Source organism: Mustelus asterias, chromosome 14 (genome assembly GCF_964213995.1).
Source record: "Mustelus asterias chromosome 14, sMusAst1.hap1.1, whole genome shotgun sequence".
NCBI classification, from domain to species: Eukaryota; Metazoa; Chordata; class Chondrichthyes; order Carcharhiniformes; family Triakidae; genus Mustelus; species Mustelus asterias.
The window spans coordinates 6,342,255-6,367,575 of NC_135814.1; the positions used below are offsets into that span (position 1 = coordinate 6,342,255).

The window sequence follows — 25,321 nt, forward strand, 5'->3', positions numbered from 1 at the left end:
ACCTTGTTACAGACACTCACCACCCTCTGTGTGAAAAAGTTGCCCCGGGTGCTCCGGTTTATTCCCACAGTCCAAAGGCGTGCCAGTTAGGTTGATTGCTATGTTAAATTATTATTTCCTGATGCTAAATTGACCCTAGTGTCAGGGGGATTAGCAGGGTAAATGTGTAGGGTTACGGAGATAGCGGGTGGGATTGTGGTCGGTACAGACTCGATCAGTCGAATGGCCTCCTTCTGTACTGTAGGGATTCTATGAAATCTGGACTGCTCTGCCCCAAAAAGGTGTTGACACTGGGGTCAGTTGAAAATTTCAGAAGTGAAAACAACAGATCTTTCTTAGGAAAGGGTATTAAGGATTATGGGACTAAATGGGGAGCTGCTGTTAAGATCAACATTAATCTGATTGAATGGCAGCAGAACAGAATGTTGCCAAGTGATAATATGATAAGACTCATTCATAATATTTACATTGGTGAATAAATATCATGATTTTTTTGTTGGAAATGCATGTTCCTCAGCTATTGAATTGAAATCTCATAATGGCACAATACCTGCGAGGTCAAAAGTCAATTTCAGATTCACCGTCCGGCCTGTTCGAAGGCTTCGTTACACTTGGACAATTAGCTCCAAGATTATCTCTGCTCAAGGTGAGTACTTTTTTCATATTTGTGAATGAGATATTGGCTTTTTGAATCTGGTGCCTTGCATTGCGCCTGATTGAGACACAAAGGATAAAAGTTTCTTCTATCTTGGCTGTAAGTGTCACATGCGATTCGTCCAGTTTGGTTCCTCGCAAGTTTGGACCTACAGCACACAATTGCCTCATAATTGGCGCTGGTTGACATCCTAATTGGCCTCGCAAGTCATTTAGTCCAAGGCAACAAAATGCTGGCTTTGCCAGTGATGCCCACATCACAAGAAAAAATAAAGAATTAGGCAGGGGATGATTCTCAGACCTCGCCATGCCATTCGCAGATCGCGCCAGTCCTGGAGAATAGTGTGCGGGCCAAAAAATCCGTTTTGTGCTCGGCACCAAATAGTTTGCGAGTCTCTCGGCCCCTTCCTAATGGTACAAATTGATTCGCACCCAGAAAGGGCATGGGGCCAATATCATGTTTAAAGTAGCATTTAAATATTTATAAGCCATTCAGATCCCAGCACGTGGAATTCTCCGGCCTTCGGGTGCGGTGTAATAACAGCGAGAATCAGTACTGGTCTCCACGAACGCAGACCTGGCGTGATGGTCACTCCGGGCTGCTCGAAGGCCATTTAAGCCTCCGGTGTGGCCGGGCGGTGCCCACCAGGCAGTGCCCACCTGGCGGGGCCCACTTGCCACACTGGAGGTGGCTACTGGTTATCCTGGCGCAGTAGCAGTGTGCCAGGAGCAGTGCCAAGGGTGGTGGGGCCTAAGTGGAGCCAATGATGAGGTGGCTATGCCGGGGATGGGGGGGGGTGGGGGAGGGGGGAGGGGGGTGGTCTGACATGGAGGGATTGCGCAGGGGTCAATCCTGAATATGGTCATGATGGGTGGGGGGGGGGGGGGGTGGCGGGAACGAGGTGGCACATGTCATGGATCATGATTGGGGGGGGCATTTTGGGTGTCTGGCAGGGGGACCCATTAGGAGGGCCCCAATGCCGGCAACCCATGCCGGGGGCGGAGGGGGGGGGGTGCGGGGAACATGCCACCAATGAGGGGGTCCTGGTGTCTGTGAGGGGAAGGAGAGAGTCTCCCATTGCACCGTGGGATTGGGGCACCCTTGTGAAATGCCACCTGAGCACGTTGGGCTCGCCAGCATGTTTAGGCCCCGGCTCCCCAGTACCGGATCGAAACTCCCAACCCTCCAAAAAAAATGACTGAGTGTGGGAAGATTGTAGTGCGGAGTGCACCTGAGAAGCCGGCATGGATCACTCCATTATTCTTGGCAGAATGACTCTTTTGTTTTGGAGAGAATTCTGCTGTCGGGACAGTTGATGTGTGAAATCAGGAAATGATGATTTAAAAAGGAAAATCTTGCATTCTTATGGCATCTTTCATGAGCTCAGGTAATCCCAAAGTGCTTTAAAACCAATGATGTACTTTTCAAATTGTGCTCACTGTTCTAACATGGCAACTCATTTGTGCAAATCAAAATCTCTCAAACAGAAATGTGATTCGAATCATTTTAGTGCTGTCCGTTGAGGGATAAAGTTTGGCCAGAAAACTAGAAAAAATGCCCCTGCTTTTCTTAAAATAGCGCCATGCAATGTTTTATGTCCAACTAAGGGGACAGACAGGGTCTTGGTTCGATGTCTCATCTGAAAGACGGCACACACAACAGCGCAACACTCGTTCAGCACTGCACTGAAATGGCAAGCTCGATCGTAGATTCGAGCCATTAGAATGCGATTCAAGTTTACGCCTTCTGACTTTGAACTGTAAGCTCATGTCCCGGGCTTTGTGATGAGAACCTGCCTACTACATAGTTTTATTTATTTGTTCAAGGGATTTGGGCATCACTGGCTCGACCAGAATTTATTGCCCATCCCCAATTTCCCTTGAGAAGGTGGTAGTGAATTGCCTTCTTGAACTGCTGCAGTCCACGTGATATAGTACACCCACAGTGCTGTTAAAGTTCCAGCATTTTGACCCAGCAACAGTGAATGAATGGCTATATTGTTCCAAGTTAGGATGATGCATTACTTGAAGAGGAACTTGCAGGTGGTGGTGTTCCCATGCATCTTGTCCTTCTAGATGGTAGTAATCATAGATTGTTAGGTGCTGTCTAAGGGGCCGTGGTGAGATGTTGCAATGCATCTTGAAGATAGTAGACACTGCTGCCACTGTGCATCATGATGAATGGGGTGCCAATCAAATGGGCTGCTTTGTCCTGGATGACATTGAGCTTCTTGAGTGTTGTTGGAGCTCCTTCATTTCGACATATGGAGAGAATTCCTTCACACACCTGGCTTGTGCCTTGTACGTGGTGGACAGGCATTGGGGAGTCAGGTGGTGAGCTACTGTCTGCTGAGTTCCCAGCCTCTGACTTGCTCTGGTAACCACAGTATTTATATGTCTAGTGAAGGTTAGTTTCTGGTCAATGATAACCCCCAGGATGTTGATAGTGGGGTATTCAGTGATAATAATGCCATTGAATGTCAAGGGCAGATGGTTAGATATCCTGTTGGAGATACTCATTGTCTGGTACTTGTGTGGCACAAATGTTACTTGACACTGAACTGCCCAAGGCTGAATATTGTCCAGGTCTTGCTGCATATGGACACAGATTGCTTCAGTTCAAATGATTGTTGTGCGTTTGTGTAATGTTCTCAGTGCTGGAACCTGATGAAAGTGAGGAGGGAAACCATACATGTTGCGTGACAGCATATGGAGTCTATCCAATGATATCAATCTCGGATGCTCGTTGCCTGGGGAGCATTCGTGGCATCAGCAAGCAGCAACTCTGGCGACTCTTCTCACTTGACACACTCAATGAGTACCTGCAGCGTGATCCCACAGAGGGCGAGCTGCTGTACCGAGTGCCAACCAGACACAGGTGAGAAAATATGTCCAAAATACACAAAGAGCGGCTGACAATTTGGACAGCCAAGACTCGCTAAGTGGTCCCAGAAGGTAGGACGAGTTGGATGGGCTTTTCTTCCTACATTCTCATGTTGGTTATCAAAAATGTATTGCTTCAAAGATTATCAATGTTTTAAAGAGGATGCAGAGGAGATCCACCCAAACTGAGGAACTTAGAAAAATATAGAGAGATCTGGAGAAGCTGGGGTTGTTCTCCTTAAAGCAGAGAAGATTAAAGGAGGATATAATAGTGCTGTTCAAAATTTTGAGAGGTTTCGATAACTTAGATGAGGGAAAACTATTTCCACTGACAGGAGAACACACAGATTTATGATATTCATGAAAAATATCATGATGTGGAGATGCCAGCATTGGACTGGGGTGGGCACAGTAAGAAGTCTCACAACACAGGTTAAAGTCCAATAGGTTTATTTGGAATCACGAGCTTTCGGAGCTTCTTCATCAGGTGAGTGAGGAAGAAGCAGTGCTCTGAAAGCTTGTGATTCCAAATAAACCTGTTGGACTTTAACCTGGCGTTGTGAGGCTTCTTACTACGAAAAATATCGGAGGGGGAGATGAGGAGAATTTTTTTACGTCGGAAGTTTTGACGATCTGGAATGCACTTACTAAAAAGGTGATAGAAGCATATTCAACAGTAACTTTCAATTAATACTGCAATGGGCCAGCACCACAACAGTGGGCCAAACGGTCTCCTTCTGTGTTGTAGGATGTTATGATTTATATATTTCTACAACTTGCTGCCTAACTATGCAACCTGCCTCTGACAGTTTCCCATACCATGCACTCATTCTCAGTCCTTTGCCACAATTTCTCATAGTATTACAGCAAATTTCAAAATCGTTCTCTTATGTATGTAGATTCCTACATTAGAGGAAGTTGTTTTCCCTATCTACCTTATCAAATCCTTTGATAATCTTAGACGCCTCGATTAGTGGGCCGGCATGGTGGCACAGTGGTTAGCACTGCTGTCTCACAGCTCCAGGGACCTGGGTTCGATTCCCGATTTGGGTGACTGTCTGTGTGGAGTTTGCACGTTCTCCCCATGTCTGCGTGGGTTTCCTCCCACAGTCCAATAATATGCGGGTTAGGTAGATTGGCCGTACTAAATTACCCCTTAGTGTCCCGGGATGCATAGGTTAGAGGGATTAGCGAGGTAAGTATGTGGGGTTACAGGGATAAGGCCTTGGTGGGATTGTTGCCTGTGTGGACCCGATGGGCTGAATGGCCTCCTTCTGCACTGTAGGTTTCTATGAGTTATCCCTTAATCTCTGTTGTCAAGGAAATATCGGCCCATGCAGGATTTGGCCAACAGTCTTTTCTGCTTTCCTTCTAGCACAAATCGCTGCCCCTCTGTGTCCACCCCAGTGATGGTGGACTTCAACTTTGGAGCAGCACCGATGTGCTCAGACCCATCCATCATTCTGCTAATGATGGAGAACAAGGAGGTGACGCCCGTCAACTGGTAGGTACCACACGCTTCGGGAGGGAGGAGAAACTGAACCTGTGTAATCAAATTCCAGAGGAAGATTGTAATTTCTACCAGAAGGCGGAACTTAGAAAACACGTAGATTGAATTTCACTGAGTGGAGAGGGAATCCTTGGGATGTCCCAAGGACGTCCCAAAGTGCTTTTAAACCACTGAATTACTTTTTGTAGGTGTAGCCTCTGGTCATGGAGGTGAATGCAGCAGCCAGTCCCTACACTGCACAGCTCCAAAAGAAATAATAAAAGAAAATGCACAGTGAACCCATCAATTCTCAACAGTATTTTGCTGATAAGTTCAGCCAATATGGAGTGTGAGGTTACATACATACGTACTGCAACTTGTTTCTCTCAGATATTTTACTAGATTGGAAGGGGAAGGAGAGGCCTCAGGGCAGTGGTGTAAAATACCCAAAAACATTTAGGTTGGAACCCAGGTAGCTTTCCTTTTCGGAGACTAATTGACCTTTGCAACAGACTGCCAGGCTATGTCGTCACTACAGGTCTTTACAGGCAAGTTCCTTGAGAGTAGAAAAACATCTCAAGTTTATGGAGGGTAAAGTGATAGTTATTTTTACATAGTTAGATATTCATAATGTGTTTTACTAAGAGTAGATAAGAAGAAGCCGTTTCCACGGCTGGAAGGGTCAGTTAGCAGAGGGCATGATTAAGATAATTGGCAAAAGGACCAGGGAGGAGATGAGAATTTATTTTTACACGGTGAGTTTTATGATCTGGAATGCACTGCCTGAAAGGGCGGTAAAAGAAATTCAGTGGTAACTTTCAAAAGAAAATTGGCCAAATACTTGAAAAGGAAATATTTGCAGGGCTGTGGGAAATGAGCAAGTAAGGAGAGAGAAGCTAGTTGGATAGGTCTTGCCCAAGCACATTGGGCCAAATGGCCTCCTCTTGCATCTTGAGATTGTAGACAACTCATTGGAGGGCATCGCGGAACAGTGGAAAATAACATCATGGGCCGGATCTTACTGCCCGCTCAAGCCACGATCCCGCTGCACTGAAGGCAGAGATTTTGGCGACAAGCCAAATGTCTGTTCACTGCAGCAGGATGTTCAAGATTATGAGGGACATGGATATGGTGGATAGGGAGCAGCTGTTCTTCTTAGTTGAAGGGTCAGTTACGAGGGGACACAAGTTAAAAGTGAGGGGTGGGAGGTTTAGGGAGGATTTGAGGAAAAACGTTTTTACCCAGAGGGTGGTGATGGTCTGGAATGCACTGCCTGGGAGGGTGGTGGAGGCGGGATGCCTCACATCGTTTAAAAAGTGCCTGGATGAATACTTGGCGCGTCATAACATTCAAGGCTATGGGCCAAGTGCTGGCAAGTGGGATTAGGTGGGCAGGTCAGGGCCTTTCATGCAGACTCGATGGGCACCGTAGTATTCTGTGGATCTGTGATGGGAAAATCCCACTGGCGTGAGCAGTTTTCTCTTTCACCTTCTTCCTTCGGGAAAAAGATACAAAAGTCTGAGGTCACGTACCAACCGTCTCAAGAACAGCTTCTTCCCTGCTGCAGTCAGACTTTTGAATGGACCTATCTCGCATTAAGTTGATCTTTCTCTACACCTTAGCTATGACTGTAACACTACATTCTGCACTCTCTCATTTCCTTCTCTATGAATGGTATATTTTGTCTGTATAGCGCGCGAGAAACAATACTTTTCACTATATACTAATACATGTGACAATAATAAATCAAATGAAATCAAAGCATTTGGAAAATTCCGGCCCATATGCCATTATAATCTGAATTTACAGCCTGGAGGTCAATTACTTTCTTTGATTTGCTCCTTTTGCTTTGCCGAGGGCCTTCCTATTTCCAAAAGACCAACAACTGGACTTGGAGTACTGGGCAGAGACCGGAGAATTCGACCCCATTGAAATGCATGAGATGAGGATCGACGATAACCGGCTCTTCACGGTGGAACCAAAATCCGGTCGCCTGTTCCCCGGACAGCAAGAAACCATTCAACTCACTTACAGGTAAGTTCATTTCTAAGGCTAGAGACTGTGTGGAGAACATGCATGTTAATTTGTCTCCTGCAGTGTAAGGCAAATGTTAAAATCATGATTATAGCAAAGTACTACAGCTGCTGGAACCTGAAACAAAAACAGAAAGTGCTGGAAAAATCTCAGCAGGTCTGACAGCATCTGTGGAGAGGGAATAGAGCCAACGTTTCGAGTCTGTTTGACGCTTCGTGCAGTTATATCAGCTAGATTAGTCAAAACTAGATATTTGGGATACTAAATATAAATATGTTAAAAATATCTCTCCAAATTGCATCAATCTGTTATCGACAACATAGAATCATAGTATCTACAGTACAGGAGGAGGCCATTTGGCCCATTGAGTCGGCAACGACAACAATCCCACCAAGGTTCTATCCTCATAACCCCACGCATTTACCCTCCGAGTCCCCCTGACACTAAGGAGCAATTTAGCATGGCCAATCAACCTTACCCGCACATCTTTGGGCCTTGGGCCCTAAACTCTGTAATTCTCCCCGAAACCTCTGCATCTTCTTCTCCTTCTTTAAGGAACTCCTTAAAACCTATCTCTGTTACCAATTTATTCCAATATCTCCTTACGTTACTTGGTAAACATTTTGCTTGATAATTGTTCCTGTGAAGTGCCTTAAAATGAAAGTTCCTATTAAACTGGGGTGGTTGTAACAAAGTGTTACACCAGGTCAGTCACTGCATATTTTACCATTTCAGTGACTTAGTGAAGAATTGTGACCAAACGTTTCAGCGTTTCCTTCACTTCAAACTTGTATTGCTCCAAACTGCGCCACAAAAGATGAATGTCTGTGGCATTGCGGTAAAGTCACTGGGTTGGTTATCCCGAGGCCCAGGCCATATTCTTTTGGAATGTGGGTTCAAATCTCACCACGGCAGCTAATGGAATTTAAGTTCAGTGAATAAATCTGGAATTGAAAACTAGTCTAAATTTACTATTTCTTCAACTACAGGGCAAAACATTGAGCTCCCCAAACTCAGCAACCTGATTAATTTAGCGGAGGTGCTACTGCAAGCTTGAATTCCATAACTGATTATTCTGCATCACTGGTGTTGTGCATTTTCAGAGAGCTTAAAAATTTCTGTCTGCCCTCTCTGACACACACTAACTCTGAACCCTCTCTCTCTGCACTCCTGTTTTGTTTCTGTCTCTGTGTCACTGGATTGCAGTTTTTAAAAATTAGAATCCTACAATGTGGAAGGAGGCCATTCGACCCATCGAGTCTGCACCGACCACAATCCCACCCAGGCCCTAACCCCACAACTCCATGCATTTGCCCTAGCTAGTCTCCCTGACACTTAAGCAATTTAGCATGGCCAATCCACCTAACCTGCACATCTGTGGACTGTGAGAGGAAACCGGTGCACCCGGAGGAAACCCACACAGACACGGGGAGAATGTGCAAACTCCACACAGACAGTGATCTAAGCCGGGAATTGAACCCGGGTCCCTAGTGCTGTGAGGCAGCAGTGCTAACCACTGTGCCACCATGCCACCCCACAAGGGAGGCAATAGTAAAGCTTTTCCCCCTTTTTGTTTTTTTTTCCAATATCACCAAACTTTTAACTCCTTTCAACCCACCTCATTTCAGAGGTTGTAAAACTTCATTAATAGTTACGTACAAACAAACACAAAACACCTGAAACCTTTTAGTCACAATCCAGATTCCCAGGGACCAAGGTTCACAAACAAAACCAAAATGAAAATGAAACCAATCTTACCTTTCTTAACACACATGTATACATTCAACTTAAAAATTATACATTATTCATAACACCTGCAATGTCTGTTTCGAATGAATTTAAGAAAAGAATAAAAATGGCCAATTATACCTCTACATAAAGTTAGTTTATTAGTCACAAGTAGGCTTACATTAACACTGCAATGAAGTTACTGTGAAAATCCCCGAGTTGCCACACTCCAGCGCCTGTTCGGGCACACTGAGAGAGAACTTAGCATGGCCAACACACCTAACCAGCTTTACTATTGCCTCCCTTGTGGGGTGGCATGGTGGCACAGTGGTTAGCACTGCTGCCTCACAGCACTAGGGACCCGGGTTCAATTCCCGGCTTAGATCACTGTCTGTGTGGAGTTTGCACATTATAAGACCATAAGACATAGGAGCGGAAGTAAGGCCATTCGGCCCATCGAGTCCACTCCACCATTCAATCATGGTTGATTTCAACTCCATTTACCCGCTCTCTCCCCATAGCCCTTAATTCCTCGAGAAATCAAGAATTTATCAATTTCTGTCTTGAAGACGCTCAACGTCTCGGCCTCCACAGCCTCCACAGCCCTCTGTGACATTCTCCCCGTGTCTGTGTGGGTTTCCTCCGGGTGCACCGGTTTCCTCCCACAGTCCACAGATGTGCGGGTTAGGTGGATTGGCCATGCTAAATTGCTTAAGTGTCAGGGACTGTGGGAGGAAACCAGAGCACCGGGAGGTAACTCACACAGACACAGGGAGAATGTGCAGACTCCACACAGATAGTAACACAAACTGGGAATCGAACCTGGGTCCCTGGCGCTGTGAGTAGTGCTGGTGAGCAGTGCTAACCACTGTGCCACCACGCTGTCCTATACATAAAGGATAGTAGGGATTTATGATAATATCCTATACAATACCTCCACAAAGGGGAAAATAAGAATATATGATAGCCCACGTTCCAAGAATTGTTTCGGTGCAATGGGAGGAAATTAGATCCATCATATCTGCACAGGCGCTCTGAATGAGCAACTCACCTTGGTGCCATTTCCCCATCCTTCTCTCCATAGCTCGGCACATTCTTCCTATTCAAATAAGTTCCTTTTCGATGGAACCTGCCTCCACCACACACCCAGGCAGTGCTTTCTAAACCCTAAACACTTGCTGTGTAACAAAGCTTGTCTTCACATCACTTTTGCTTCTTAACTAATTATTTTAAATCTGTGCTGCCTTGCTTTTGATTCTTTCATGAATGGGAACAGTTTCTCCCTTTCGACTCTGTGCAGACCCCTCACAATTTTTAATACCTCTATCAAACCTCCTCTCAACCTTCTTTTCTTTTTCAATCGTTTATTATTGAGGGGAATTCAATCCAAAAGCATGGAGATGATACTTCAGTCGTACAGGGCACTGGTGAGACCACATCTGGAGTACTGCGTACGGTATTGCTGTCCTTACTTAAGGAAGAATGTAAATGCATTCGAATAATGTCCAAGAAAGTTTACTAGACTGATACTAGGAATGGGCGAGTTGTCTTATGAGGAGAGATTGGATAGGCTAGGCTCATATCCACTGGAGTTTAGAAGAGCTTGGAGGGCCGAAGGGCCTGTTCCTGTGCTGTAATTTTCGTTGTTCTTTGTTCCAGTAAAAGGTGACTTGATTGAAAGATATTGGCCTGAATTTTATCGGCCCGCCCGCCACGGGAATCGGAGTGGGTGAGGGGTGGAACATGGGAAGATCCGTTGACCTCGGGCGGGATTTTATGGTTTCAGGATGAGCGAGGCCGTAGAATTCCACCCATTAGATCCTGAGAGGTCTTGACAGGATGGAGGTGGAAAGAATGTTCCCTCTTATGGGAGAATCTAGAATAGGGGCCACTGTTTAAAAATAAGGGGTCGCCCATTTAAGACAGAGGAGGAGAATTTTTTTTTCTCACAGCGGGTAGTGAGTCTGTCAAACGCCCTTCCTCAAAAGGTGGTAGAAGCAAATTCTTTGAATATTTTTAAGGCAGAGCTAGATTCTTCATTATTAAACGATGGGGGGGACGGGGAGGGGGGTTAGTTATCGGAGGGTAGGTAAACAAGTGAAGCCAAGGCTACAAACAGACAACAATAATCTTAGTGAATGGCGGAACAGGTTCGATCGGCAGAATGGCCTACTAGTACTCCTAATTTGTTTGGTTGAATGTAAGGAAAACAGCCTCTGGTTGAATTATATTGACAATTAATTATAATTAAACAGTAAAGTTTATTTATTAGTCACAAATAATGTTTACATTAACACTGCAATGAAGTTACTGTGAAATTCCCCTAGTCGCCACACTCCGGCGCCTGTTCAGATCAATGTACCTAACCAGCACGTCTTCCAGACTGTGGGAGGAAACCGGAGCACTCGGAGAAAACCCACGCAGACACGGGGAGAACGTGCAAACTCCACACAGACAGTGACCCGAGCCGGGAATCGAACCCGAGTCCCTGGCGCTGTGAAGCAGCAGTGCTAACCACTGTGCCACCGTGCCGTCCCAATCAGTAGCGTGCGTATCAATATTTTAGCGCCATGTTCATGTGTTAACATACACTTTGAAGTTTAAAGATTTGCTCTGGTCTGAGATGGTTATAAGCTTGCACATAAAAATAGCCATCAAAGGTCTTTTATGCCTGGGTTGAAATTGTGGATTTTATTTTAATCATTCTCTGCTCTTCTCAGGCATGAATATACAGGCACTGACCGGATCCCCGTTCTACTGAAACTTTCACATGGCCGTGAAATTCTGGTAAGGAACAGCTTATACTGCCCCAGGGAAGGATTTGTATTATTTGAATGCGATGAGTCCTATAACTGAAGGAGTCTTCAAAGTACCCCAAATTTGAGGCAAGATTCTCCCAATACTGCCCACAATCGAGGGCTATTGGGATAAACAATTATCCCTCACAGTTACAGGAATGACCGAGTATGTTACAATGATAGAAGCCAAGAATTGAGGTCAGCGTTCTTAACCAATGGGAAAGAACCCAAAATCAGCCGACAGTTTATATTTTACGATCTTACTCATGTTTTAACTGAAAGCTTTGCCACCAGTGACAATGTCGCATCATGTTTCAGAAGATTACCCGTGAAGTTCTGTAATTTCTCTTGACTGCCTTCACAAGCACACAATATATTTTTCCAAGTTCATGTGGCAACTCTTGGGGTGAGGGAAAGGTATTCTGTCATAGCTTTCTCCACAGCTTGTGACAAAATTACAGCAATATCTTGTACAGGGATGCTTTTGGCCTAAGTACAATATGTTAATCCCTAATTTAAATTTTTTTTTTGTTTCCTGTTAGGCCAACATTTCGTTTAACTAATGGATTCACTTTTACCGGTTTCCAGAATGTTTTCCTATTTCTATACTATACCTTGGACCAATAGTTATCCCTCAATCAACATCACGAAAAGTGATTAAAAACACAAAATGCTGGATATACTCGGCAGGTCTGGCAGCATCTGTGTAGAGAGAAGCTGAGTTAATGTTTCGAGTCAAATATGACTCTTCTTCAGAGCTGAAGGAAGATAGAAATGTGATGGGTTTTGGGATGACGTTAGTTGCGGAACTTGATGGTTGAAGAAACCTTCGTAGTCTTCTGCATGTTAACAGAATGTCTTTATTAACTACTTGTAACTACATACAACTATGCAGTATTGGATACAGGTATGGAACTATCTCTTAACGTGCCTCTGACCAACTCCACACTGAAGCTTGATCTCAGTAACATAAGACCAGAAGAACATAAGACATAGGAGCAGAATTAGGCCACTTGGCCCATCGAGTCTGCTCCTCCATTCAAACATGGCTGACATTTTTCTCATCCCCATTCTCCTGCCTTTTCCCCATATGTCTTCTTATATCACTGTGTGGATGGTCCTGTACTCAAGGGGGTTGGTTAGCTGGTTGGCTGGATAGCTGGTTCATGGTGCAGAGTGACACTAACATCATGGGTTCAATTCCCGCGCTAGCTGGGGTTATTCATGAATAACCTCCTCCCCCCACATCTTCATCTGTCACAGCTTATCCTCTGATTTCAGCTTCTCTGCCGTTTGGCCATTCACACCTTCTATTCTCTCTATGGGCTGCCATTAGCAGCCTTTCCCCTGGTTTCTGTGGCTACGACTCATCTTTCATTCCCTCCCCCTGCAGTATAAATATCTCCCACTTTCTCTGCCTTTTAGCTTTGACAAAGGGTCATCTGGATTCGAACCGTCAGCTCTTTTCTCTCTTTACAGATGCTGCCAGACCTGCTGAGATTTTCCAGCATTTTCTGTTTTGGTTATTGATAAAGGCCCGCCTTCTCATCCTTACCGCTCGCCTAATGTGTGGTGAAGCGCAGGTTAAATCATCACCAGTCAGCTCTTTCTCAAAGGGGAGAGCAGCCTATGTTCCTCTGGGACTATGGCAACATTTACTCTACAGAATCCCACATTAACCCTGCATCTACCTTACCATTCTACTGGAATGGGATTTGTGCCATTGAAAGGAGGGAGGGGGAGGAAGGACAAAAAAATAAAGGTCTGGGATAGGGTAGAGGGTCGGAAAGATTTTTTAAAAATTCATTCATGGGACATGGGTGTCGCTGGCTGGCCAGCATTTATTATTGTCCATCCCTAGATGCCCTTGGAGGGCAGTTGAGAGTCAACCACATTGCTGTGGCTCTGGAGTCTCATGTAGGCCAGGCCAGGTAGGGAAGGCAGACTTCCTTCCCGAAAGGGCATTAATGAACCAAATGGATTTTGCCTGACATTCACTAATGGTTTCATGGTCATCAGTCAATTCTTAATTCCAGGTATTTTTGTTGAATTCAAATTCCACCATTTGCCGTGGCAGGATTTGAACCCTGATCCCCAGAACATTAGCTGAGTTTCTAGATTAATAGAGCAGTGACAATACCACTAGGCTATTGCCTCCCCTGTAAATGGAAAATATAATGTGGAGATGCTGGTGTTGGACTGGGGTAAGCACAGTAAGAAGTCTCACAACACCAGGTTAAAGTCCAACAGGTTTATTTGGTAGCACAAGCTTGAGCTACCAAATAACCTGGTGTTGTGAGACTTCTTACAATGGCAAATATATCATGGAAGAAAAGGAAAAGGGAGTAAGAACATAAGAACATAAGAAATAGGAGCAGGAGTAGGCCATCTAGCCCCTCGAGCCTGCCCCGCCATTCAATAAGATCATGGCTGATCTGAAGTGGATCAGTTCCACTTACCCGCCTGATCCCTATAACCCCTAATTCCATTACCGATCAGGAATCCATCTATCCGTGATTTAAACATATTCAATGAGGTAGCCTCCACCACTTCAGTGGGCAGAGAATTCCAGAGATTCACCGCCCTGAGAGAAGAAGTTCCTCCTCAACTCTGTCCTAAACTTACCCCCTTTATTTTGAGGCTGTGCCCTCTAGTTCTAGTTTCCTTTCTAAGTGGAAAGAATCTCTCCACCTCTACCCTATCCAGCCCCTTCATAAGACCATAAGACATAGGAGCGGAAGTAAGGCCATTCGGCCCATCGAGTCCACTCCACCATTCAATCATGGTTGATTTCAACTCCATTTACCCGCTCTCTCCCCATAGCCCTTAATTCCTCGAGAAATCAAGAATTTATCAATTTCTGTCTTGAAGACGCTCAACGTCTCGGCCTCCACAGCCCTCTGTGGCAATGAATTCCACAGACCCACCACTCTCTGGCTGAAGAAATTTCTCCTCATCTCTGTTCTAAAGTGACTCCCTTTTATTCTAAGGCTGTGCCCCCGCGTCCTAGTCTCCCCTGTTAATGGAAACAACTTCCCTACGTCCATCCTATCTAAGCCGTTCATTATCTTGTAAGTTTCTATCAGATCTCCCCTCAACCTCCTAAACTCCAATGAATATAATCCCACGATCCTCAGACGTTCATCGTATGTCAGGCCTACCATTCCTGGGATCATCCGTGTGAATCTCCGCTGGACCCGCTCCAGTGCCAGTATGTCCTTCCTGAGGTGTGGGGCCCAAAATTGCTCACAGTACTCCAAATGGGGCCTAACCAGTGCTTTATAAAGCCTCAGAAGTACATCCCTGCTTTTGTATTCCAAGCCTCTTGAGATAAATGACAACATTACATTTGCTTTCTTAATTACGGACTCAACCTGCAAGTTTACCTTTAGAGAATCCTGGACTAGGACTCCCAAGTCCCTTTGCACTTTAGCATTATGAATTTTGTCACCGTTTAGAAAATAGTCCATGCCTCTATTCTTTTTTCCAAAGTGTACAACCTCGCACTTGCCCACGTTGAATTTCATCAGCCACGTCTTGGACCACTCTCCTAAACTGTCTAAATCTTTCTGCAGCCTCCCCACCTCCTCAATACTACCTGCCCCTCCACCTATCTTTGTATCATCGGCAAACTTGGCCAGAATGCTCCCAGTCCCGTCATCTAGATCGTTAATATATAAAGAGAACAGCTGTGGCCCCAACACTGAACCCTGCGGGACACCACTTGTCACCGGTTGCCATTCTGAGAAATAACCTTTTATCCCAACTCTCTGCCTTCTGTCTGACAGCCAATCGTCAATCCATGTTAGTACCTTGCCTCGAATACCATGGGCCCTTATTTTACTCAGCAGTCTCCCGTGAGGCACCTTGTCAAAGGCCTTTTGGAAGTCAAGATAGATAACATCCATTGGCTCTCCTTGGTCTAACCTATTTGTTATCTCTTCAAAGAACTCTAACAGGTTTGTCAGGCACGACCTCCCCTTACTAAATCCATGCTGACTTGTCTTAATCCGACCCTGCACTTCCAAGAATTTAGAAATCTCATCCTTAACGATGGATTCTAGAATTTTGCCAACAACTGAGGTTAGGCTAATTGGCCTATAATTTTCCATCTTTTCTCTATAAGATCCTCCCTCAGCCTTCTAAATTCCAACGAATACAAACCCAATATGCTCAGTCTCTCCTCATAATCAACACCCCTCATCTCTGGTATCAACCTGGTGAACCTTCTCTGCACTCCCTCCAAGGCCAATATATCCTTCCGCAAATAAGGGGACCAATACTGCACACAGTATTCCAGCTGCGGCCTCACCAATGCCCTGTACAGATGCAGCAAGACATCTCTGCTTTTATATTCTATCCCCCTTGCGATATAGGCCAACATCCCATTTGCCTTCTTGATCACCTGTTGCACCTGCAGACTGTGCTTTTGCATCTCATGCACAAGGACCCCCAGGTCCCTCTGCACAGCAGCATGTTGTAATTTCTTTCCATTTAGATAATAATCCAATTTGCTATTATTTCTTCCAAAGTGAATAACCTCGCATTTGTCAATGTTATACTCCATCTGCCAGATCCTCGCCCACTCACTCAGCCTGTCCAAATCTCTCTGCAGACCTTCTACGCCCTCCACACGATTCACTTTTCCACTTATCTTTGTGTCGTCTGCAAACTTTGTTACCCTACACTCAGTCCCCTCCTCCAGATCGTCCATATAAATGGTAAATAGTTGAGGCCCCAGTACCGATCCCTGCGGCACGCCACTAGTTACCATCTGCCAACCAGAAAAGCACCCATGTGATAATGTTTGTAGTGAAGAAACAAAGCATTGTCCAGTGTGTGAATGGCAGAACACTCAACAGCTCCGTCCAAAAGCAAAAACAAGATTCAGACTGGCAGATGATAAAAAAAAGAGATTCAAAAAGGGGGGCAGAGTTTGTGGTCAGAAATGTTTGAACTCAGTGTTGAGTCCAGAAGGCTGTTAAGTAGTGGATCAATAGATGAGGTGCTGTTTCTTGAGTTGGCATTGAGCTTTATTGGAACAACACTGCAGCAGGCTGAGGGCTGGAATGTGAGCATGGGAGCAAGCTGGTGAATTAAAATGGCAAGAAACCAGAAGCTTGGAGTCAGGCCTGCAAACTCAGCAGAAGTGTTCTGAAAATCAGTTACCCACCCTGCAATTGATCTCTCCAATCACCAAGAGTGATCATCCACCTATTGTCACATTGCTGTTTGTTAGGAATTGGATTCTCCATTTCCTTACAAAAGTGGCTGCATTTCGAGAACACTTCAGTTGGTTGTGAAGCATTTTGAAACATCCTGAGGTGTGAAAGGTGCTACATAAATGCAAGTTTTTCTTTATTTTTTTTCTCATAAGTTATGATAGGGTTGCGAAAAATACAAATAGAAATCACCCCATGAGAGCATAAATATTCTAAGTTTGTAGTTCAGGAATGACCATGCGTAATAGAGTAAAGGTTGATAAATATTTACCTTAAAGTGGGTTTTAGTTAAAAAAAACATAGCAGTGGGCCATCTCTGCCAAGTTCTGTACACTGCTATTTCCTTGAGCAAATGCTGGAGCAGGTGCAATGGAATAATATTGGTCTGGGAAATTCCCATGGATTGAACTCCATAAAATTCGTGATAGTGGGCTCGGCTTTGGTTTTCTTTAACCTAATAACTACTTGGCGGAGAATGCAAAAATCCCCCTTAACCATTAATTATATAGTTTGTGGGATTCCATGACCATTACCCTTTAACTGTCTCATTAACAGCCTGATGCGCATCAATTGAACACGAGGCACGAAGCTTCGGTAACAGAAGGCTTTTATTGTCTAACAATGGAACTTAATAGAACGTTAACACGCTATCCCAGACTGACGAGGTCCCGCCCGAGCAGGGGGTCTTATACCTCTCCCAGGAGGCGGAGCCCGACTGGGATGTGCCACAACAGTAACAACCACAGGTGTATCAATCCCACCCTAGCCCAACAACAACATTAGAACAATCCCACAGTGGGAACACCCTAGCCCAACAACAACATTAGAACAATCCCACAGTGGGAACCAACGATGGTTCACCACACAGCCCATGTGATTAGTGGTGCAGTGGCAGAATGGATACAACATTGGCTAAAGTAAAGTTTAAAGTTTATTTATTAGTCACAAGAAAGGTTTACATTAACACTGCAATGAAGTTACTGTGAAATTCCCCTAGTCACCACATTCCGGCGCCTGTTCAGGTCAACGCACCGAACCAGCACGTCTTTCAGACTGTGGGGGGAAACCGGAGCACCCGGTGGAAACCCACGCAGACGCGGGGTGAATGTGCAGACTCCGCACAGACAGTGACCCAAGCCGGGAATCGAACCCAGGTCCCTGGCGCTGTGAGGCAGCAGTGCTAACCACTGTGCCACCGTGCCACCCCAGGACTGGAAGCAGAGATTAGTGGTGAATGGCTTACATGGGAGTGTACAGAGGTGTTCCTCAGGGGTTAGTATTAGGACCACTGCCTTTTTTGTTATTCATCAATTCAAAGATTGCAGATGACACAGAGCTCTGAAGTGATAGGAAGGATAGTAACAGACATAAGGAGGATACAGACAGACTGGTAAAGTTGGCAGTCATTGCCAGATAGAATTTAATTCAGAGAAGTACAAAGTGACTCATTTTGGTAGGAAGAATGAGGAGAAGCTTTATAAAATAAATGATACAATTCTAAAGGGATTGCAGGAACAGAAAGAATAAATCTTTGAAGGAGGCAAGACTAAAGCAGTTACAATGAGACTCGGCAAGCTGCACATGATATGTTGACAGGTTTATTTGGTAGGTCTTATTATTTGGTATTGTTTGACAGGTCATTTGGCTACCAAATAAACCTGTTGGACTTTAACCTAGTGTTGTGAGACTTCTTACTGTGCTTATCCCAGTCCAACGCCGGCATCTCCATGATATTTTGACCAGTGCACACACACAAAGCAATACTTCATAAAGCTTCACGAACTTGACCTCGTTCAAAACTCCACAATTCCCTTCAAATTGGAGCATGCATGCATGGTGAAATTAAAATGCTGCATTATGACATCTCTGTTCAATAATCATTGACTTGCTGGTTCCAAGGAAAGTTACTCGAAAGGAACAGTCTTTCCAGTGGTGAGTGCTAACATGTTGGCACTGATGTTTGCTGCATGAGACCCAAGCTGTGGAAATACTTGTCAAAGACCACAAAATTATCAAAATAATTAACACATGGCCAGCCATTTGGCCCACTTTATTTCATCAGACAGGGAGACCCCAATATCCCTCTTAGCCAGCAGTCACCCTGAACTGCAGTAACAAGTTGTTTCTACATGCAGCTTTATTATCCTCTGATATTCTTTCTGGAAGTCAGTGTTACATGTTGAACCTCTCAGAGCATGCTCCTCGCTGTGGCTCAGCAGCTGGCACTTTCTCCTCTAAGTCAGTGGGCTCAAGCCCCACACTAGAGGCTGGAATGTAGGCCGATGCTTCCAGTGAAGTGTTGGAGGGAATGCTGCACTGTTGAAGGTGCGGTGGGTCAGATCAGACATTCAACTCTGCAGTCTCCTCTATTTCAAGGAAGAGCAGGAGAATTGTGGTGAATTCATCTGCAGAGTAAGGGGAATGAATCGGGGAGCAGGATGAGGGATCAGAAACAGAAAATGCTGGATAATCTCAGCAGGTCTGACAGCATCTGTGATGTGGAGATGCCGACGTTGGACTGGGGTGGGCACAGTAAGAGGTCTGACAACACCAGGTTAAAGTCCAACAGGTTTATTTGGTACCACAAGCTTTTGGAGTATTGCTCCTTCAACAGCTGAGCATCTGTGGAGAGAGAATAGAGCTAACGTTTCGAGTCTGGATAACCTTTCATCAGAGGAGGGTGGGGAAGCACCCTGGTGAGCTTGGGCCTTTGTTCTAGAACCTTCTCAGGAGCTGACTCACAGCCATGAGGCTGCAAGGCTCTGTGTTAAAGTTGCATGTAAATAAACATTGCAGTTGTTATTTACCTAACTGGTGAACTGGAATTATTACAGGAGTTATTCTTGGTGTCCTGGCCAATGCTTATCCCTCACACCAACATCACAGAGTCAGAATATCAAGCTATCATCACATTGCTGCTTGATGGAATTTACAAGTTCACAAATTGGCTGCCATATTTCTGACATTACATTTTTATTACACCAGTGACTATGCTTCAAAAATCATCCATTGGTTTCAAAGTGCTTTGAGAGGTCCCGTGGTTGTGAAAGGAGCTTTATAAATGCAAGTCTTTTAGCTAACATGGCGAATAAAAACAGATAATCTGGTCATTATCACATTTCTGTTTATAGAGCTTGCTGTGCGCAAACTGGCTGGCATTTCAGAAATACCTCAGTGGCTATAAGACGCTCGGGATGCCCTGAGAAATTCAATGCTGCTTTATAGATGCAAGTCTTTCCTTATAAAATCAGCTTAATGCTCACATTATGCCGCATGCTATTACATCGTCCTGAAGTCTCAGAGCACTTTGCACAGTGAGTCAAGTTTTGGGATGCAATATTTTGTTTGTAATGCCACAGGAATTCTGTGCCAGCTGCATCCCACGGCCCACTTCTGTTTTTTTTTGTGGTATTTGCCATAGGAGGAATTTCTGGCTAACAGTTCCAGGAAAATGCCTGCCTTCCTTTGAATTGTGCACTAGGATCTTTCATGTCCACCTGAACAAGCAGATGGGGACCCGCGTGCCGCAGTACAGGGAGAAAAAGATTATTTATGTAATACCATTTATGACCCCAGAACATCCCAAAACGATACACATTCAATTAAGCCCTTTTGAAGTGTAATTTACTGCAGTAATGTAGGAAACACAGCATCTAATTTAAGGCACCAAAAGCAACAGTGTGATAATAATCAGATGATCTTTTTGATGATAATTTGAGGGAAAACTAGTGCCATGTTGGGGCTTTGGTTTAAAATCTCATCCAACAGTACTACACTCTTTCAATTACACTGGAGATTCAGTTTACACTTTTGAAGTAACTCCTCAGAGGCAAGTGCCCCTTCACTAGATTCCCTTTATTTATAAACTTGTCTCCACTCCTAAGAGTGCTTCAGGTACAAAGTTAGAATCTGGAGTGTCAGGGCTACTGACACTCCTCGCTCTCTCGCTCTCTCTCTCTTTCTATATATATATATATATATATATATATATATGTATTACAGGCAATCAGGGAACTCATACTCCAAGGGGCCAACCTCAATGGCCTCATTGTGGTCGTTACAACTTTTTTTTGCTTGAATCTACGACCTTCTGACTCAGAGGCAATAACGATACTCACTGAGCCAAAGGAATAAATGGGATGAAAACTCAGCAGTTCTGCCAGAGAATCATAGAATAGAATCCAACAGTGCAGAAGGAGGACATTCGGCCCATTGAGTCTGCACCGACCACAATCCCACCCAGGCCCTATCCCCATGACCCCATATATTTACCCTAGCTAGTTCCCCTGGCACTAAGGAGCAATTTAGCAAGGCCAATCCACCTAACCCGCACATCTTTTGGACAGAGGAGGGTAATCTGCTCTGATAGGGTAATAGCCTGTTGCCAAACTAAAAATCATCCCCACTCTCCCCTTCTGCATTGTAGTTTTCATCCTTATTCAAATTAATCTGGAGAGATTGTCTTTGCACCATTATTTACCAGACCTTTCATTAGTTGTGCTCATTGGAGCAAAGCCTTAATACCAGCAATACACCTTCTGTATTCCCTTTATCTCCAGCTACTTTCTTTAAGTGCTTCAACTCAAACCAATAAGAATGTAACAACACAAATGATTTTATCACTTTTGTCTCCTTCCAGTTAAATTTCATCGGTATCACGGTGCCTAAAGGTCGTCCTTACATTCACTTCCTTGTCACTCACCATAAGTTTGCACCTGTTTGTATCAGCACTTCCAACCCACCCAAGCAGGTGAGTGAATCCCATCTTCTCCTTACAGCTGAGTTCACTCATTGTGGTCTAGTGTGAGAAAGTCTTATTCGCATTTAGCTTATAATTGAGTGCAGATCATGTAATTGACTGTCTAATATTTCATTTCTACTCGATTAGATTAATTTGTAAAATGGTGGTGGTGGGGGGGGGGGGGGGTGGAAATGGTAATTAAATGTTGAAACATAACCGATTTTTAAAAAACAATATCATTTAACCATTTATCCCAGCCCCATTTTGGTCTCTCTCCCCTATCCTGCCTCTCCCTTGAAGACTGTCAGATCATGTCACATCAATGGTAGGGAAACTGTTCGAGAAACTTCTGAAGGAGAGTATCTATCTCCACTTGGAGAGGCAAAGCTTGATCAGGGATAGTCAGCATGGCTTTGTCAGAGGGAATTCATGCCTAACAAATTTGATTGAATTTTTTGAGGAGGTGGCCAGGTGTGCAGACGAAGGCAGTGCAGTCGATGTAGTTTATGCAGATTTCTGCAAAGCCTTTAACAAGCTCCCACATGGGAGCCTTAAAAAGAAGGTAAATTCACATAGGATACAGGGTAATTTGATAAAATGGATTCAAAATTGGCTCAGTTGCAGGAGACAGAGGGCGATGACAGAAGGTTGCTTTAGTGACTGGAAGCCACTGTCCAGTGGCGTACCACAGGGATCTGTGTTGGGCCCCCTATTATTCATCATTTATACAAATGACATTGATGACTATGTGAGGGGTAGGATTAGTAAGTTTGCGGATGACACAAAGATTGGATGGGTGGTTAACAGTGGGGCGGAGTGTCAGGCTGCAAGAAGATATAGACGGAATGGTCTATATGGAAGGAGTAATTTGACAAGAAAGTATTCAATAAATGATAGGACATTTGGAAGTTCTGTGGAACAAAGAGACCTTGGTGTGTTTGTCCACAGATCTCTGAAAGCAGAAGAGCATGTTAGTAGGGTGGTGAAAAAGACATATTTGTCACTTGCCTGTATCTGTCGAGGCATAGATTACAAAAACAGGGAAATCATTATGGAGTTGTATATAACTTTGGTGAGGCCACAGCTGGAGTACTGTGTGCAGTTTTGGACGCCACGTTATCGGAAGGATGTGATTGCACTGGAGGGAGTGCAGAGGAGATTCACCAGGATGCTGCCTGGGATGGAACATTTAAGTTATGAAGAAAGGTTGGAAAGGCTTGGGTTGTTTTCGTTGGAGCAGAGAAGACTGAGGGGTGACCTGATCGAGGTGTACAAGATTATGAGGGACATGGACAGAGTGGATAAGGAGCAGCTGTTCCCCTTAGTTGAAGGGTCAGCCACGAGGGGACATAGGTTCAAGGTGAGGGGTGGGAGGTTTAGAGGGGATGCCGAGGAAAACGTTTTTTACCCAGAGGGTGGTGACAGTCTGGAATGCGCTGCCTGGGAGGGTGGTGGAGGCGGGTTGCCTCACATCCTTGAAAAAGTATCTGGATGAGCACTTGGCACATCATAACATTCAAGGCTATGGGCCAAGTGCTGGCAGATGGGATTAGGTGGGAGTTCAGGTGTTTCTATTGTGTTGGTGCAGACTCGATGGGCTGAAGGGCCTATTCTGTGCTGTGTGATTCTATGATTCTATGAAACGCAATGCCTGTTATGAAACTGTGTCATTTATATCAAGAAATCTCAGAGTTTGGCTCCCAGGCAGTGTTGTTATGTTAAATGATCTTAACTTGGGGTGATGATACCTGCAATTGACCTCCGTGTCCTAGTCTTGGGAGGGGAGCCATCAACTCCAGCATTCCTACTCTTGACCATTACTCAGTGACATTGATTTAGAGTTTCTGAACTAACATCACAGTCACAAGTTCAAATCCCATAATGGCAAGTTGTAAGTGTGAATTGAAAATATTTCTGGCAAATCAGTGGGATAGAAGCAGAAAAGTAAAAGTCAAAGCTTCTGGAGTGTTTTCAAAAAATCCCTGGGGACCTCTTGATATTCTTCAGGGAATAGAGCCAACCACCCTACCCAATCTGGCCTTGTGACTCTGTGGTCCATTGACTCTTCGTAACATCTGACTTTGCCAACCCTCCAGGATTGCCCTGGAGTCTTCAGCAATTGAAGATTATTCTGTGGTCAAAACCCAAAAGAAAAATCGTGGGTGCATTAAGAAAATTGTGAGTGGGGATGGTGCTATTGGGTTATTATTTTCCTTGAACACTTCAGTTTACTGGTTACAAAATCTAGGAGATGGGGGGAAAGGAATACAGTTTAATAGTCAAGCATCGAGCCGAGTCATGAAGAGCCTGTTCAGTTTCTAATTGGTGTGGGAAGTTGGGAAGGCCATGGACATTTTGGGTAAAACAACGGAGGGACCCTGGAGGATAGGACAGAGGGAGGTTAGGGCATTGTGTAATAAAACCTTCAGGAATATGTCCAACCAGAGCTGGCGATCTTAGAACCCCCTGGAACAGGTTAGTGGGTCGCTAACAATTGGTGTGACGCTTTGTGTTCAGCCCTTTCCTTATATCTTTTGCTCACTACAGATTTACGAGCTGTACAATGGTGGCTCAGCACGAGTGATATATGACATCCAGCTAGATTCCGTGAAAGAAGTCCAGGAGCAGAATTACAGCCATCCCATCTTTAAGTGCCTGAATCCACGTGGAGAGATCAAGCCGGGAATGACTGCTTACATTGAATGGATTTTCTCGCCACTTGAGGCTCGATCCTATTCGGTATGTGACCCAGAGAAAGACTTTCATTTGACAACAACATTTTTGGTCCCTGAACGTTCCAAGGCACCTGACAGCAAACGATGCACTTTTCAAGTTTCGTCAGAGTTGGAATACTGGAAATGTGGCAGCTAATTTGCACAGTAAGCTCCCACAAACAGAGTTCTGATAATGACCATGTAATCCGCTTCAAGTGCGCTAAGATGCCAGCCAAGAGCTTGTGCTCAATTCTCTGGAGGGAGACTGGAGCCCACAACTTTCTGACTCAGAGGCAAGAGTGTTACCCACTGAGGCACAGTTCACACCACAGAATGTTGTCCGCTTGCCAGGTGTCTCCTCCACTGATACTTAAAGATAAGGGAAAGTTAAGTACTTGACGGGATTGTAGTTCATGTTAATGGAATGAGTTGAAATTGGTTTGTTTTCATCAGCTAAAAGGAGGAAGTATGTGTAGACATGGAGAACAATAGCACTTCTGTAACCAAATTAAAGTTAAGCCTGGATTGCTAATGAAACAAAAGGCATACATTTTGGATGAAATGGCAAGACTACCAGTTAAAATTAAAACGATTGCTCGGTATAAAACATTAGATGAAACTTTTGGCAGCGATGTGGCGAATTGAATAGAGGGACAAAGAGTGGAATTTTACGGCCCCTCCTGCCAGTGGCATCTTTTGGTCTGGCTGAAGCCAGCGGATCGTTGAACATTTTGTCGTATTTACCGGCATGGGTGGTAACATTTTCACAGTAATTTCATTGCGGTGTTAATGTAAACCTACTTATGACACTAATAAATAAACTTTTAAAATTCTGCCCAAAGTCTCAGTTGTTGTCCAAGCTCCATTTTTATTATTTTTCAATATTTCTTGTCCCCTTGTGAGTTTTCATAGAATCCTATAGTGCCGAAAAAGGCCTTTTGGTACATCGAGTCTGCATCAAGCACAATCCCACCCAGGCCCTATCCTTGTAACTCCATATATTTACCCTGCTAGTCTGCCTGACACTTAAGGGGCAATTTAACATGGCCAATCCACCT

General features: G+C 44.6%; 1 protein-coding gene across 1 annotated transcript in view; it reads left to right on the plus strand.

Moving 5' to 3' along the window:
• Positions 1-25,321, plus strand: part of cfap65 (cilia and flagella associated protein 65) — a 152,341-nt gene that overhangs the window by 74,830 nt on the left and 52,190 nt on the right. The window contains exons 18-24 of the mRNA XM_078229291.1: positions 518-646; positions 3,310-3,532; positions 4,913-5,041; positions 6,884-7,060; positions 11,509-11,575; positions 21,448-21,558; positions 24,097-24,288. Of these exons, the coding sequence (XP_078085417.1) occupies positions 518-646; positions 3,310-3,532; positions 4,913-5,041; positions 6,884-7,060; positions 11,509-11,575; positions 21,448-21,558; positions 24,097-24,288 (1,028 nt within the window). The remainder of the gene's footprint in view (positions 1-517; positions 647-3,309; positions 3,533-4,912; positions 5,042-6,883; positions 7,061-11,508; positions 11,576-21,447; positions 21,559-24,096; positions 24,289-25,321) is intronic.